This window comes from Littorina saxatilis, linkage group LG10, assembly GCF_037325665.1.
Source record: "Littorina saxatilis isolate snail1 linkage group LG10, US_GU_Lsax_2.0, whole genome shotgun sequence".
Lineage (NCBI taxonomy): Eukaryota > Metazoa > Mollusca > Gastropoda > Littorinimorpha > Littorinidae > Littorina > Littorina saxatilis.
In genome coordinates, this window is record NC_090254.1 from 42,407,058 (window position 1) to 42,422,057 (window position 15,000).

General features: G+C 40.1%; 1 protein-coding gene across 1 annotated transcript in view; it reads right to left on the reverse strand.

The window, feature by feature from the left end:
- Positions 1-15,000, reverse strand: part of LOC138978866 (snaclec CHH-B subunit beta-like) — a 45,021-nt gene that overhangs the window by 1,129 nt on the left and 28,892 nt on the right. Inside the window, exons 4-5 of the mRNA XM_070351674.1 lie at positions 5,241-5,431; positions 1-3,014 (exon numbers count right to left, since the gene is read on the reverse strand). The exon at positions 1-3,014 is cut by the window's left edge and continues 1,129 nt beyond it. Coding sequence (XP_070207775.1) covers positions 2,848-3,014; positions 5,241-5,431 — 358 coding nt within the window. The 3' untranslated portion in view covers positions 1-2,847. The remainder of the gene's footprint in view (positions 3,015-5,240; positions 5,432-15,000) is intronic.

Below are 15,000 nucleotides of genomic sequence, written 5' to 3' on the forward strand. Positions count from 1 at the left end.
TTAAACAGATTAACAAAATAAGATTCATAAGTAAACACAGTGCAAATAAACATTGATACATACTGCTATATAATATATACGACTAGTGTCTGTCTGTCTGTCTGTCTGTTCGCGATGCACGGCCAAAGTTCTCGGTGGATCTTTTTCAAATTTGGACACCGTATTCAGCTACACCCCGGACACAACCTCATCGATGAGATATTCCAACAAGTGCTCTTAGCTCGCAGCGCTGAACCGATTTTGTTTTTTTGTCTGGATCCACTACCAGTAACTCTTCCTTATCTTCTCCAGTGTTTTCAGCCGCGATTATCTCCCTTCCTCCGTGCGGTGCGCCGGCAAAGCCGGCGTACACCCGGCCAAGCCGGGTCCCAGGCGCAGCCTGGTATTCAGCTCTATACTTCTTCCCGGCGAAGCCGGTACCCGGCGAAGCGGGTAATCATCTAGTACTGCTATATAATAAAGTGGATCACGTAGATGATGCGTTCAACACAAACATGTATCAGCAGTGAAAACTTGAGTCGAACAAGGTACCGGCACGGTTGGCCTAGAGGAAAGGCGTCCGCCCCGTGATCGGGAGGTCGTGGGTTCGAACCCCGGCCGGGTCATACTTAAGACTTTAAAATTGGCAATCTAGTGGCTGCTCCACCTGGCGTCTGGCATTATGGGGTTAGTGCTAGGACTGGTTGGTCCGGTGTCAGAATAATGTGACTGGGTGAGACATGAAGCCTGTGCTGCGACTTCTGTCTTGTGTGTGGCGCACGTTATATGTCAAAGCAGCACCGCCCTGATATGGCCCTTCGTGGTCGGCTGGGCGTTAAGCAAACACACAAACAAACAAACAAAAAAGTCGAACAAGGACCAGCCATTACACGAACTCCGGAAATAACGCGCTTTGTATGGGTTGTGAAAAGAGTTAACACTCTTGCTTTTATTGAGGCAACATGTCAACACGTGCTCCTTGTCCACGTGTGTCAGACACACCCCTCGATAGTGACTGGCTGTAATGTCACGTGTGAAAGTATGCCTCAAAAACGCAAGAATATTCACTCTTTAACAAACACGTTATTTCCGAACATGGTCTATTCAACACGCGCCTAACAGGAGAACCCCACTATAGGCTACACCGTCACTGATTGGTCAGTAGTTTTGTTCGACAGTCATAAACTAGACCGTACTATATTGGATGTTAGAAATGTCAGTTTAAAATTCCATATCAATTAAGTTACCTAACGGTAGATGAAGAGATCCACTTGATTATGTTGCATGTGATGCAAATCTGTGATTGAAAACAACAATTCTGAGTTAGACACTTGCTTTATCAAAATCGAGCGTGGTTCTACTTTCATGCTGAAGAGATGGAACTTCTCGATCTGTGATATTTTCGAATGAATCCAATTTCCAGGTACAAATCTGAATATTTTGTGTGCCACGACTTTGTTACATTTGGAAGAGACTGGCGTGTTTTATACCCTTTTGATTTTTGAATTTGGCATTCTCAACTCAATGTATTGAGTTGTTGAAGCAGTATTTTGAAGAGCAGCAGACTCAACATGGCGCCGAATGCAATCAGCAGTCCCGTTGCCATAGTTTCTCCCCCAGATGCCTTTGGTGCGGCCAAAGCAATTCGCACAATGGGTTTAGTCAGCATGAGGCAAACGTCAGACAGAAGAAAAATGACGAAGCGAATTAACAGTTCATGCTACTAATGGCTATAATCTAGTCAACATAATTGACAAAACAAATCACACAAGGACTTCGTTGTCACACGATTTTCTAGTACTGTTAAATACGCACCAAAAAATGTCGAATCAGCGAGTTTACTTTGGTTGTGCATGGTGATAAATAGGACGCAACAATTAGCTAAGTATAGATGCGCTCAATCTTAGATCTCAAAGTTTTAGAAGTGGACCAAACTAGAATCATCCGATATAGGATGCCAGCTACAAGATAAAACGAGCAAATCGATTTTTTTTATAATCAGAGGTACGTTATACGTACTACACGAATTGTCTGGTAATTTATGTATTTTATTAGTAAATACATTTATTAGTGGAATTTACTTACATTCCCATTTACTAACAAACTAAAAGATACCCTTATCTCCGGTTATCAACTCATACCTCGACGCACATAGCTATATGAAATGAAAAATAGGAAATACAATAAAATGTTAACATACGAATCGTTCTTTTCTTATTTTTGAGATGCTACATCCCATGCTTTAAAAAAAGAAGTATGTTATTCTATATATTTGTGACTTTAATGTTGTATTCAAGGTCTTAATGCGTTCGGATTCTATCATATTGTGTATGCTCTATATTTTTTTCTGTTTTGTCGTAAAATCGAACATGCGTACAAATTACAATAAGTCAGCTCAAACCTAGACATAAAAACATTACGACAAACAACAACAATAAAAACAGCGATTAACCATAACCAGAGGGTCCTCCTTCATCAATAATCTTGACCTAATTTCAGTCAACCTTGATCTTGTTGGTTGCTGTAAGCAAAATGGCCGAATGCATGGGAAACAATTACAAAAAATGTATAAGAAAAGAGAAAAAGACCCGAACGACAGGCTCCTACGTCGTCAACAATCTCTCATCAGTCAACCCTGACCTTAGGTAGACCAAAATGTCCAAAGGCACAACAACAAAAAAAGAACTAAGATAAAACAACACAACAACTAAAGTTATAAATCCGAATCACAGGTACAGTTTTCAGCAATTTCACCTCTTTTCAAAAGTACAAGAGTTGTAAATCTTAATTACTACGAAAATGATACAAATAAACAAATCAAAATATATTTAGAATTTCGTTTGGACCTCATTTCAGTCAACCTTGACCTTAGTGTCTGCCAAGGCCGAAGTGACCAATGGCCTTGACCGTGTTAGATCTGCAGCAGGGCAGCTGAAGCAGCAGTATTCCGAAGAGCAACAGACCCAACATGGCGCCGAATCCGATCAGCAGTCCTTTTCCCCGAGTTTCGCTCCCAGATGCCTTTGGTGCGGCCACTGCAACGACAAAGAGTGGATAAGAGAAGCCAAAGCTGCGTCAAAGAGTGGATAAGAGAAGCCAAGAGCTGCGTCAAAGAGTGGCTAAGAGAAGCCAAAAGCTGCGTCAAAGAGTGGATAAGAGAAGCCAAAAGCTGCGTCAAAGAGTGGCTAAGAGAAGCCAAAAGCTGCGTCAAAGAGTGGATAAGAGAAGCCAAAAGCTGCGTCAAAGAGTGGCTAAGAGAAGCCAAAAGCTGCGTCAAAGAGTGGCTAAGAGAAGCCAAAAGCTGCGTCAAAGAGTGGCTAATGGAAGGCAAAGGCTACGACAAAGAGTGGCTAAGAGAAGCCAAAAGCTGTGACAAGGAGTGGTAAGAAGGCAAACGCTATTCGCACAAGTACTTTTGTGGACAGCGGTTTCACTCCAGGTGAAGCTATCAGCACAAGTCGAAAGAGTTGCTTCCCTTGCAGCGCCTTAACTCATTAGAATAAGGAGTCACTTCCCGTGAACCGTTGTTAGTGTAAACAGCGTGTACTCAGAGGGCAGGCTCTTTGCACAAGTAGAAATAAAATCGATTGACTTTGTTGTTTGTTGTTTTTCAGTCCACCCCACATAAACCACACAACACAGTAAATAATGGATTGCCTGAGGAAAGTGCTCAAGTGCTTACGTCGTACTGTTCATGCAGGAACACCACTATAAGCTTCTAGCTTGTTGCTGTTACCTGTGTATTTTGTATACATGTCATGATTGTAACCTTTGTTAAAATAAACTCATGTTTAAACCAAGTGCTCAAGTGTGTGTATGACCTCAACCCCCGCCCCAGCTCGCCCTGCCTCCTCCTTAAAAAGGGATTTCTTTTTTAACCGCAACAGTTTTGACTAAAATACAATGAGTCATAGGTTGGGAGAAGTTTATTGACGTAAAATTGGAGGTACAATACCTTCTGATATCCCACTCATGTAAAAATATGTACGTTGAGGGGGATAGAAACGTATAGCACTGTCTCGAAACTAACGCGATAGTCGGACAGAGTTGCGTCCCTGGAACGGCAGGTAGTTCCGGTTTGTGTTAGCAAAATGGAACCGCATGATAATCCGCCCTGCAACGTCTTTACCCGCGTAGTTTGAACAGCAGACACAGTAACGTTTCCCTCCACCATTAATCTTCTTCTCTCGTTCAGCCAATTTGGACGTAAACAAAACAACCGGAACTACTCGCCGACAGCGCCGCGGGCTATGTTAGGGACGGACAACTCTTATCACTTTCGTTTTGAGACAATGCTTTAGTCTGGGCGAGTTGCAGGTGGAGCACGTTTTTAAATAAAACAAACAAAGTAGGCAACATCCATAAAGTGATCAAGAAGAAAAGTTATTTAGAACAATTTGTCTGAGTCTGTTTGTTTGTCTGTTTTTGTGGATACATCTCTATCCGTCTATCTGGCTGTCTCTTTTACAGTGCACGTGGGCCTGTTTTTATCTGTCCGAACATACGGGTAAATATCCGATCGGCGGATTGGTTTTACCCATTAGGAGGGAAGATCAAGCTCACACTGCATATGCAAGGTCTTGCCGCCAGTGGTATTTATATCATAGATAAATGCACTCTTTCATCTGAGATACAATATTGGCTCATTTCAAGCGATGCCTTATTAGCACTGACGAAGTGTCTCCGATCTGTACCGAATTCTGCGAGCTACAACAAAAGAGTCGTCGTAAAGAAAGCCGTTCTCCAAGAGATTCGAAGGCCAAGAACATTGTCTAAAATTCCTTTTGAACTGTGTTATTTTACAAAAAGCTGTTTGGCACTATTCACCTTCACGTGTAGGAACTAGCGCAGCGTGTCTAGGAAAATCGGGCCGTTATGAAATCTGTCTTTCTGCCGTCGGTCGGTCGGTCTGTCTGTGTGCGTGTGTGTGTCTTTGTGAGCTATCGAAGACATTGCTCTTTTCTCTCCGTCGTTACCTGTTTTATCAACGTTATCGTCAACCCTTGTTGATGTCGTCGTTGTTGTCATCATCGTCGTCGACATCACCACCAACACAGTCGTCGTGGTCGTGGTCGTCGTCGTGGTCGTCGTCGTGGTCGTTGTTATAGAAGGACATATGTCTGTCTGTCTGTCTGTCTGTCAGTTGGTCGGTGAGGGGGGGGGGGGGGTTGTCTGTGTTCACTGTTGTGTGTGAATTATGTCGTCGTCGTCGTTTTCATCATCATCATCATCATCATCATCATTATCATCATCAGACCCACCTTCATTTTCACACATGAAGTAGAGCATGGAGGAACAGTTGTGGGTCTCCCAGGTGAAGTCGCTGGCGCTGTATCTCACGCAATCCGTTTGGCTGTTGGGTTGACCTTGACCCCAGGCAGTGAACCGTGCCACGCTGTCGTCTGTCCATTTGTAACTCTTGTCTGCTTGCTTCAGACCGATCCAGAAGTGACTGAAACGAGGCGAACATTTGTCAGGTGAGATTATTTCAAGACTTTATACGCTTTCCAGATGATGTTCTGGCGTCAAACGTCCTTAGTGCCAACACAAATGTCCACCTGAAGGGAGGTTCTCTTCTGATCACACGCTGGTGACTGCCCACTGCAAACATACACACGTACACACTCGCGAATACTAGAACACACGCATGTTTGCACCCAAGCACTTGTTAAATCAAGCACTCGCCAAATCAAGCGCACACACACACACACAAACACACGCACACGCACACGCACACACATACACTTTCTCTCTCTCTCTCTCTCTCTCTCTCTCTCTCTCTCTCTCTCTCTCTCTCTCATACACACACACCACACACACACACACCACACTAACACATACACACACACACGTACACACGCACACATACACTTTCTCTCTCTCACACACACACACACACACACACACACACACACGTACACACACACACACACACACACACACACACACACACACACACACACACTCACACACACACTCACACACACACACACAAACACACACACACACACTCACGCACGCACGCACGCACGCAAATTAACACACGAACGACCCCCCTTCCCCCCCCCCCCCCTTGCACACAAACACACGCACACGCGAAATATTTCTTGTGGAAAAGCCTCTGTCTTTCAACTAAACTAACAAAATGTTTACGTGACTTCGAGTCTGGCACTTCACGGTTGCTGGTTCTAAAGAATGGCGACAAAAACGACAGTAAATGTTTAAAAGTTCCAGTCTGTTGACTTCAGATAATTGATTTCTTCCCGGCATTTCAAATAACAATGCCATCAAAAACAAATTGCGTGTTTCTTTGTTTTTTTATTCAGGATTGTATGAGCGACTGTGACTATATATAAACACGCATGCGAATCAGAATGGTGTTATTCAGTATTGCCATGGCGTTTGGCGTGGTAATCGATAACGAAGAAAGAACTGGCCTTTGTGATTTTTTCAAAAGAATCATAATTATTTCAGGTATGTTTTCTTTCAAGTAAACAAAAAAATCAATATTTCTGCTCGTGTGAATTCTGGTCTGGTTTTTTCCTTCTCAGTCACATTTCCATTCGGAATAATAAAAAAAAAGGTTAATCCGGATACCTCTATCCCCTAAGCTATTTCTTCCTCCTCCTTCAAAGATAGCCGTCTTTTTTTTCTTTTTAGTTGTTTTGTAAATTGATTTGCTTTATCGTAAAGTGATGTTGTATTTTGGTATCTTTATATTCTTAGGTAAAACGCTGTCATAACTTAACTAATATTATCATTTCTTGTATCAAATTAATACGTAATTCGTACATTCTAGTTCTCCGTATTGTTCAAGTCCTGCAGTTCTTCTACATACGTAATATGTATCGTGTGTATGTTTGCTTTCGAAAACAGGGGAAAACTAAAGCTGATAGATGTAGATACATTGCTTAATGCGCTAGGCTAACTAAGTCTTGGGAATCACAGTCGCAAGAAAAGTCGAGAAAATAATCATTGTCGCAAGAAAAGTCGAGAATTTAAAACAATCAGCAAGAAAAAAAAGTTTGTGGAATAATTAAACTTAGACAAAACGGACGGTGTGTCTAAAACACGCGGGGACACGCGGGGACACGCGGGGAGAGTTTAACTGCACGCGGGGACACGCGGGGACGGTGAAATAGCACGGGGGACGTTATTTTATAACATTCTGAAAACAAACAAAAAAATTAAGTAGATGTGTACTGCCGGGCAGTACATACCCCAAGCGAAGTCGTCCATCTGTGTGTACATGATTCTCTCTCTCTCTCTCTCTCTCTCTCTCTCTCTCTCTCTCTCTCTCTCTCTCTCTCTCTCTCTCTCTCTCTCTCTCTCTCTCTCTCTCTCTCTCTCTCTCTCTGTCTTAAAATGTGTCATCGATGACGTGTTTTCATACTTGCTAATGCGGCAGGCTAATCATGACGTCAAATTGAAACTTCTTGAAGTCTCTCAGAAAGGGACATGAAAACCATGTGGGGGTTACTGGTTTGGGCTGAAAAAAAACCCAACTCCACCTAAAATTCAAGCGCCTATGGGGCTGAATTATGCAGCATAAATTGTGAAACATCAGGATATCTCACACTTTCAATTCTGCCATCATGTCAAATCTGACAACAAACCTACCCACAAAATGTCATAAATATCGGTGTAGAATTGAGACTTAACGGTTTTTAACTGCCAAAAATAAGTTTTTTTGACTGGAATAGTTTGTCTTGAAATTCAGTTTGGGACAACGGACCCACCCACTAAATTTCATAAAGATAGGTGAAAATTTAAATGTAACGGTTTTTAACTGCCAAAATTATGTTTTTCTTCTGAAAAAGTATGGAGTGAAAATCAGTTGGGGACAACGAACCTACCCACAAAATTTCATAAATATCGATGAAGAATTGAGATTTAACGGTTTTTAACTGCCAAAAATAAGGTTTTTTGTCTGGAAAAGTATGTCTTAAAATTCAGTTTGGGACAACGGACCCACCCACTAAATTTCATAAAGATAGGTAAAGAATTGAAATTTAACGTTTTTTAACTGCCAAAATTATGTCTTTCTTCTGGAAAAGTATAGAGTGAAAATCAGTTGGGGACAACGAACCTACCCACACAATTTCATAAATATCGGTGAAGAATTGAAATTTAACGGTTTTTAACTGCCAAAATTATGTTTTTCTTCTGGAAAAGTATGGAGTGAAAATAAGTTGGGGACAACAAACCTACCTTTAAAATTTCATAAGAATCAGTGAAGAAATAGGATTTAACGATTTTTTAACGGCCTTTAAATCATTGGTGATGTCATCATAACCCAGTCGTTGTAGTTGTCGTCGTAGTTGTTGGTGTTGTTGTTGTCATGTTCGTTGTCGTGATTGTTGTTGTTCTCGTGTTGTTGTTGTTGTTTTTGTTGTTGTTGTTGTTGTTGTTGTTGTTGTTGTTGTTGTTGTCGTCGTCGTCGTCGATGTCATTTGTTGTTGTTGTTGTTATCGTCGTCGTCGTCGTCATCGTCGTCGTTGTCAGAGGTTATTTCTAAAGATTTCATTGATAGTCTTTGTTCTCGTCACCAAGACTTGCTAAGAACAAGCTTGGAACAGCAAGAGTTCCAAGAACAAGATTAGAACAACTCATTACATCATTACCAGTACGTCATTTGTATTTAGAACACACTTTAGAAAAAAACTCTTCAGCTACAAACCAGTCACCCTCACATGTCGGAGGTGTTTGTCTAAACCACTTACTGAAATGTTTTGAGGTTTAATGACCATACACATGTTGAACCGGTGAGTGTCTTCCGCTGCTTAATTCGCAAATAACTATTTTATTAAAGTCCGCTTGAAACGCTCAAAGATGAAATTCCATGTTAAAAAGTGACAAAAGTTTCACATTTTCCCGTTGTAACAGCTTCCGATGATATTATATGAAAATTCTGATCCTCTGAGAGGATTCCCCGAAACAATATCAGTTTGTACGCCTAATTTTAATAGAATTGTCCAAACAGTGTCGCTAATATTGTGCTAAAAGATGAATTCTAGAACAATGTTCACAGACAGACACCACTTGGCAAAAAAATTTTCAGTGCTGGGAGATGAAAAAAAAAACTACCTCGCTACGCGCGGGCTCCGCCCGCGCTCCGCTTGGATAAATAAATAAATAAATAAGTTAATAATAAAGTAGATGTGTACTGCCGGGCAGTACATACCCCAAGCGAAGTCGTCCATCTGTGTGTACATGATTCTCTCTCTCTCTCTCTCTCTCTCTCTCTCTCTCTCTCTCTCTCTCTCTCTCTCTCTCTCTCTCTCTCTCTCTGTCTTAAAATGTGTCATCGATGACGTGTTTTCATACTTGCTAATGCGGCAGGCTAATCATGACGTCAAATTGAAACTTCTTGAAGTCTCTCAGAAAGGGACATGAAAACCATGTGGGGGTTACTGGTTTGGGCTGAAAAAAAACCCAACTCCACCTAAAATTCAAGCGCCTATGGGGCTGAATTATGCAGCATAAATTGTGAAACATCAGGATATCTCACACTTTCAATTCTGCCATCATGTCAAATCTGACAACAAACCTACCCACAAAATGTCATAAATATCGGTGTAGAATTGAGACTTAACGGTTTTTAACTGCCAAAAATAAGTTTTTTTGACTGGAATAGTTTGTCTTGAAATTCAGTTTGGGACAACGGACCCACCCACTAAATTTCATAAAGATAGGTGAAAATTTAAATGTAACGGTTTTTAACTGCCAAAATTATGTTTTTCTTCTGGAAAAGTATGGAGTGAAAATCAGTTGGGGACAACGAACCTACCCACAAAATTTCATAAATATCGATGAAGAATTGAGATTTAACGGTTTTTAACTGCCAAAAATAAGGTTTTTTGTCTGGAAAAGTATGTCTTAAAATTCAGTTTGGGACAACGGACCCACCCACTAAATTTCATAAAGATAGGTGAAGAATTGAAATTTAACGTTTTTTAACTGCCAAAATTATGTCTTTCTTCTGGAAAAGTATAGAGTGAAAATCAGTTGGGGACAACGAACCTACCCACAAAATTTCATAAATATCGGTGAAGAATTGAAATTTAACGGTTTTTAACTGCCAAAATTATGTTTTTCTTCTGGAAAAGTATGGAGTGAAAATAAGTTGGGGACAACAAACCTACCTTTAAAATTTCATAAGAATCAGTGAAGAAATAGGATTTAACGATTTTTTAACAGCCTTGACACTGAACATTTGATAAATCATTGGTGATGTCATCATAACCCAGTCGTTGTAGTTGTCGTCGTAGTTGTTGGTGTTGTTGTTGTCATGTTCGTTGTCGTGATTGTTGTTCTCGTGTTGTTGTTTTTGTTGTTGTTGTTGTTGTTGTTGTTGTTGTTGTTGTTGTTGTTGTTGTTGTTGTTGTCGTCGTCGTCGTCGATGTCATTTGTTGTTGTTGTTGTTATCGTCGTCGTCGTCGTCGTCGTTGTCAGAGGTTATTTCTAAAGATTTCATTGATAGTCTTTGTTCTCGTCACCAAGACTTGCTAAGAACAAGCTTGGAACAGCAAGAGTTCCAAGAACAAGATTAGAACAACTCATTACATCATTACCAGTACGTCATTTGTATTTAGAACACACTTTAGAAAAAAACTCTTCAGCTACAAACCAGTCACCCTCACATGTCGGAGGTGTTTGTCTAAACCACTTACTGAAATGTTTTGAGGTTTAATGACCATACACATGTTGAACCGGTGAGTGTCTTCCGCTGCTTAATTCGCAAATAACTATTTTATTAAAGTCCGCTTGAAACGCTCAAAGATGAAATTCCATGTTAAAAAGTGACAAAAGTTTCACATTTTCCCGTTGTAACAGCTTCCGATGATATTATATGAAAATTCTGATCCTCTGAGAGGATTCCCCGAAACAAAATCAGTTTGTACGCCTAATTTTAATAGAATTGTCCAAACAGTGTCGCTAATATTGTGCTAAAAGATGAATTCTAGAACAATGTTCACAGACAGACACCACTTGGCAAAAAAATTTTCAGTGCTGGGAGATGAAAAAAAAAACTACCTCGCTACGCGCGGGCTTCGCCCGCGCTCCGCTTGGATAAAGTAGATGTGTACTGCCGGGCAGTACATACCCCAAGCGAAGTCGTCCATCTGTGTGTACATGATTCTCTCTCTCTCTCTCTCTCTCTCTCTCTCTCTCTCTCTCTCTCTCTCTCTCTCTCTCTCTCTCTCTCTCTCTCTGTCTTAAAATGTGTCATCGATGACGTGTTTTCATACTTGCTAATGCGGCAGGCTAATCATGACGTCAAATTGAAACTTCTTGAAGTCTCTCAGAAAGGGACATGAAAACCATGTGGGGGTTACTGGTTTGGGCTGAAAAAAAACCCAACTCCACCTAAAATTCAAGCGCCTATGGGGCTGAATTATGCAGCATAAATTGTGAAACATCAGGATATCTCACACTTTCAATTCTGCCATCATGTCAAATCTGACAACAAACCTACCCACAAAATGTCATAAATATCGGTGTAGAATTGAGACTTAACGGTTTTTAACTGCCAAAAATAAAGTAGATGTGTACTGCCGGGCAGTACATACCCCAAGCGAAGTCGTCCATCTGTGTGTACATGATTCTCTCTCTCTCTCTCTCTCTCTCTCTCTCTCTCTCTCTCTCTCTCTCTCTCTCTCTCTCTCTCTCTCTGTCTTAAAATGTGTCATCGATGACGTGTTTTCATACTTGCTAATGCGGCAGGCTAATCATGACGTCAAATTGAAACTTCTTGAAGTCTCTCAGAAAGGGACATGAAAACCATGTGGGGGTTACTGGTTTGGGCTGAAAAAAAACCCAACTCCACCTAAAATTCAAGCGCCTATGGGGCTGAATTATGCAGCATAAATTGTGAAACATCAGGATATCTCACACTTTCAATTCTGCCATCATGTCAAATCTGACAACAAACCTACCCACAAAATGTCATAAATATCGGTGTAGAATTGAGACTTAACGGTTTTTAACTGCCAAAAATAAAGTAGATGTGTACTGCCGGGCAGTACATACCCCAAGCGAAGTCGTCCATCTGTGTGTACATGATTCTCTCTCTCTCTCTCTCTCTCTCTCTCTCTCTCTCTCTCTCTCTCTCTCTCTCTCTCTCTCTCTCTCTCTCTCTGTCTTAAAATGTGTCATCGATGACGTGTTTTCATACTTGCTAATGCGGCAGGCTAATCATGACGTCAAATTGAAACTTCTTGAAGTCTCTCAGAAAGGGACATGAAAACCATGTGGGGGTTACTGGTTTGGGCTGAAAAAAAACCCAACTCCACCTAAAATTCAAGCGCCTATGGGGCTGAATTATGCAGCATAAATTGTGAAACATCAGGATATCTCACACTTTCAATTCTGCCATCATGTCAAATCTGACAACAAACCTACCCACAAAATGTCATAAATATCGGTGTAGAATTGAGACTTAACGATTTTTAACTGCCAAAAATAAGTTTTTTTGACTGGAATAGTTTGTCTTGAAATTCAGTTTGGGACAACGGACCCACCCACTAAATTTCATAAAGATAGGTGAAAATTTAAATGTAACGGTTTTTAACTGCCAAAATTATGTTTTTCTTCTGGAAAAGTATGGAGTGAAAATCAGTTGGGGACAACGAACCTACCCACAAAATTTCATAAATATCGATGAAGAATTGAGATTTAACGGTTTTTAACTGCCAAAAATAAGGTTTTTTGTCTGGAAAAGTATGTCTTAAAATTCAGTTTGGGACAACGGACCCACCCACTAAATTTCATAAAGATAGGTGAAAATTTAAATGTAACGGTTTTTAACTGCCAAAATTATGTTTTTCTTCTGGAAAAGTATGGAGTGAAAATCAGTTGGGGACAACGAACCTACCCACAAAATTTCATAAATATCGATGAAGAATTGAGATTTAACGGTTTTTAACTGCCAAAAATAAGGTTTTTTGTCTGGAAAAGTATGTCTTAAAATTCAGTTTGGGACAACGGACCCACCCACTAAATTTCATAAAGATAGGTGAAGAATTGAAATTTAACGTTTTTTAACTGCCAAAATTATGTTTTTCTTCTGGAAAAGTATAGAGTGAAAATCAGTTGGGGACAACGAACCTACCCACAAAATTTCATAAATATCGGTGAAGAATTGAAATTTAACGGTTTTTAACTGCCAAAATTATGTTTTTCTTCTGGAAAAGTATGGAGTGAAAATAAGTTGGGGACAACAAACCTACCTTTAAAATTTCATAAGAATCAGTGAAGAAATAGGATTTAACGATTTTTTAACGGCCTTTAAATCATTGGTGATGTCATCATAACCCAGTCGTTGTAGTTGTCGTCGTAGTTGTTGGTGTTGTTGTTGTCATGTTCGTTGTCGTGATTGTTGTTGTTCTCGTGTTGTTGTTTTTGTTGTTGTTGTTGTTGTTGTTGTTGTTGTTGTTGTTGTCGTCGTCGTCGTCGATGTCATTTGTTGTTGTTGTTGTTATCGTCGTCGTCGTCGTCATCGTCGTCGTTGTCAGAGGTTATTTCTAAAGATTTCATTGATAGTCTTTGTTCTCGTCACCAAGACTTGCTAAGAACAAGCTTGGAACAGCAAGAGTTCCAAGAACAAGATTAGAACAACTCATTACATCATTACCAGTACGTCATTTGTATTTAGAACACACTTTAGAAAAAAACTCTTCAGCTACAAACCAGTCACCCTCACATGTCCGAGGTGTTTGTCTAAACCACTTACTGAAATGTTTTGAGGTTTAATGACCATACACATGTTGAACCGGTGAGTGTCTTCCGCTGCTTAATTCGCAAATAACTATTTTATTAAAGTCCGCTTGAAACGCTCAAAGATGAAATTCCATGTTAAAAAGTGACAAAAGTTTCACATTTTCCCGTTGTAACAGCTTCCGATGATATTATATGAAAATTCTGATCCTCTGAGAGGATTCCCCGAAACAAAATCAGTTTGTACGCCTAATTTTAATAGAATTGTCCAAACAGTGTCGCTAATATTGTGCTAAAAGATGAATTCTAGAACAATGTCCAGACAGACACCACTTGGCAAAAAAATTTTCAGTGCTGGGAGATGAAAAAAAAAACTACCTCGCTACGCGCGGGCTCCGCCCGCGCTCCGCTTGGATAAGTTTTTTTGACTGGAATAGTTTGTCTTGAAATTCAGTTTGGGACAACGGACCCACCCACTAAATTTCATAAAGATAGGTGAAAATTTAAATGTAACGGTTTTTAACTGCCAAAATTATGTTTTTCTTCTGGAAAAGTATGGAGTGAAAATCAGTTGGGGACAACGAACCTACCCACAAAATTTCATAAATATCGATGAAGAATTGAGATTTAACGGTTTTTAACTGCCAAAAATAAGGTTTTTTGTCTGGAAAAGTATGTCTTAAAATTCAGTTTGGGACAACGGACCCACCCACTAAATTTCATAAAGATAGGTGAAGAATTGAAATTTAACGTTTTTTAACTGCCAAAATTATGTCTTTCTTCTGGAAAAGTATAGAGTGAAAATCAGTTGGGGACAACGAACCTACCCACAAAATTTCATAAATATCGGTGAAGAATTGAAATTTAACGGTTTTTAACTGCCAAAATTATGTTTTTCTTCTGGAAAAGTATGGAGTGAAAATAAGTTGGGGACAACAAACCTACCTTTAAAATTTCATAAGAATCAGTGAAGAAATAGGATTTAACGATTTTTTAACGGCCTTTAAATCATTGGTGATGTCATCATAACCCAGTCGTTGTAGTTGTCGTCGTAGTTGTTGGTGTTGTTGTTGTCATGTTCGTTGTCGTGATTGTTGTTGTTCTCGTGTTGTTGTTTTTGTTGTTGTTGTTGTTGTTGTTGTTGTTGTTGTTGTTGTTGTTGTTGTTGTTGTTGTTGTTGTTGTCGTCGTCGTCGTCGTCGTCGATGTCATTTGTTGTTGTTGTTGTTATCGTCGTCGTCGTCGTCATCGTCGTCGTTGTCAGAGGTTATTTCTAAAGATTTCATTGATAGTCTTTGTTCTC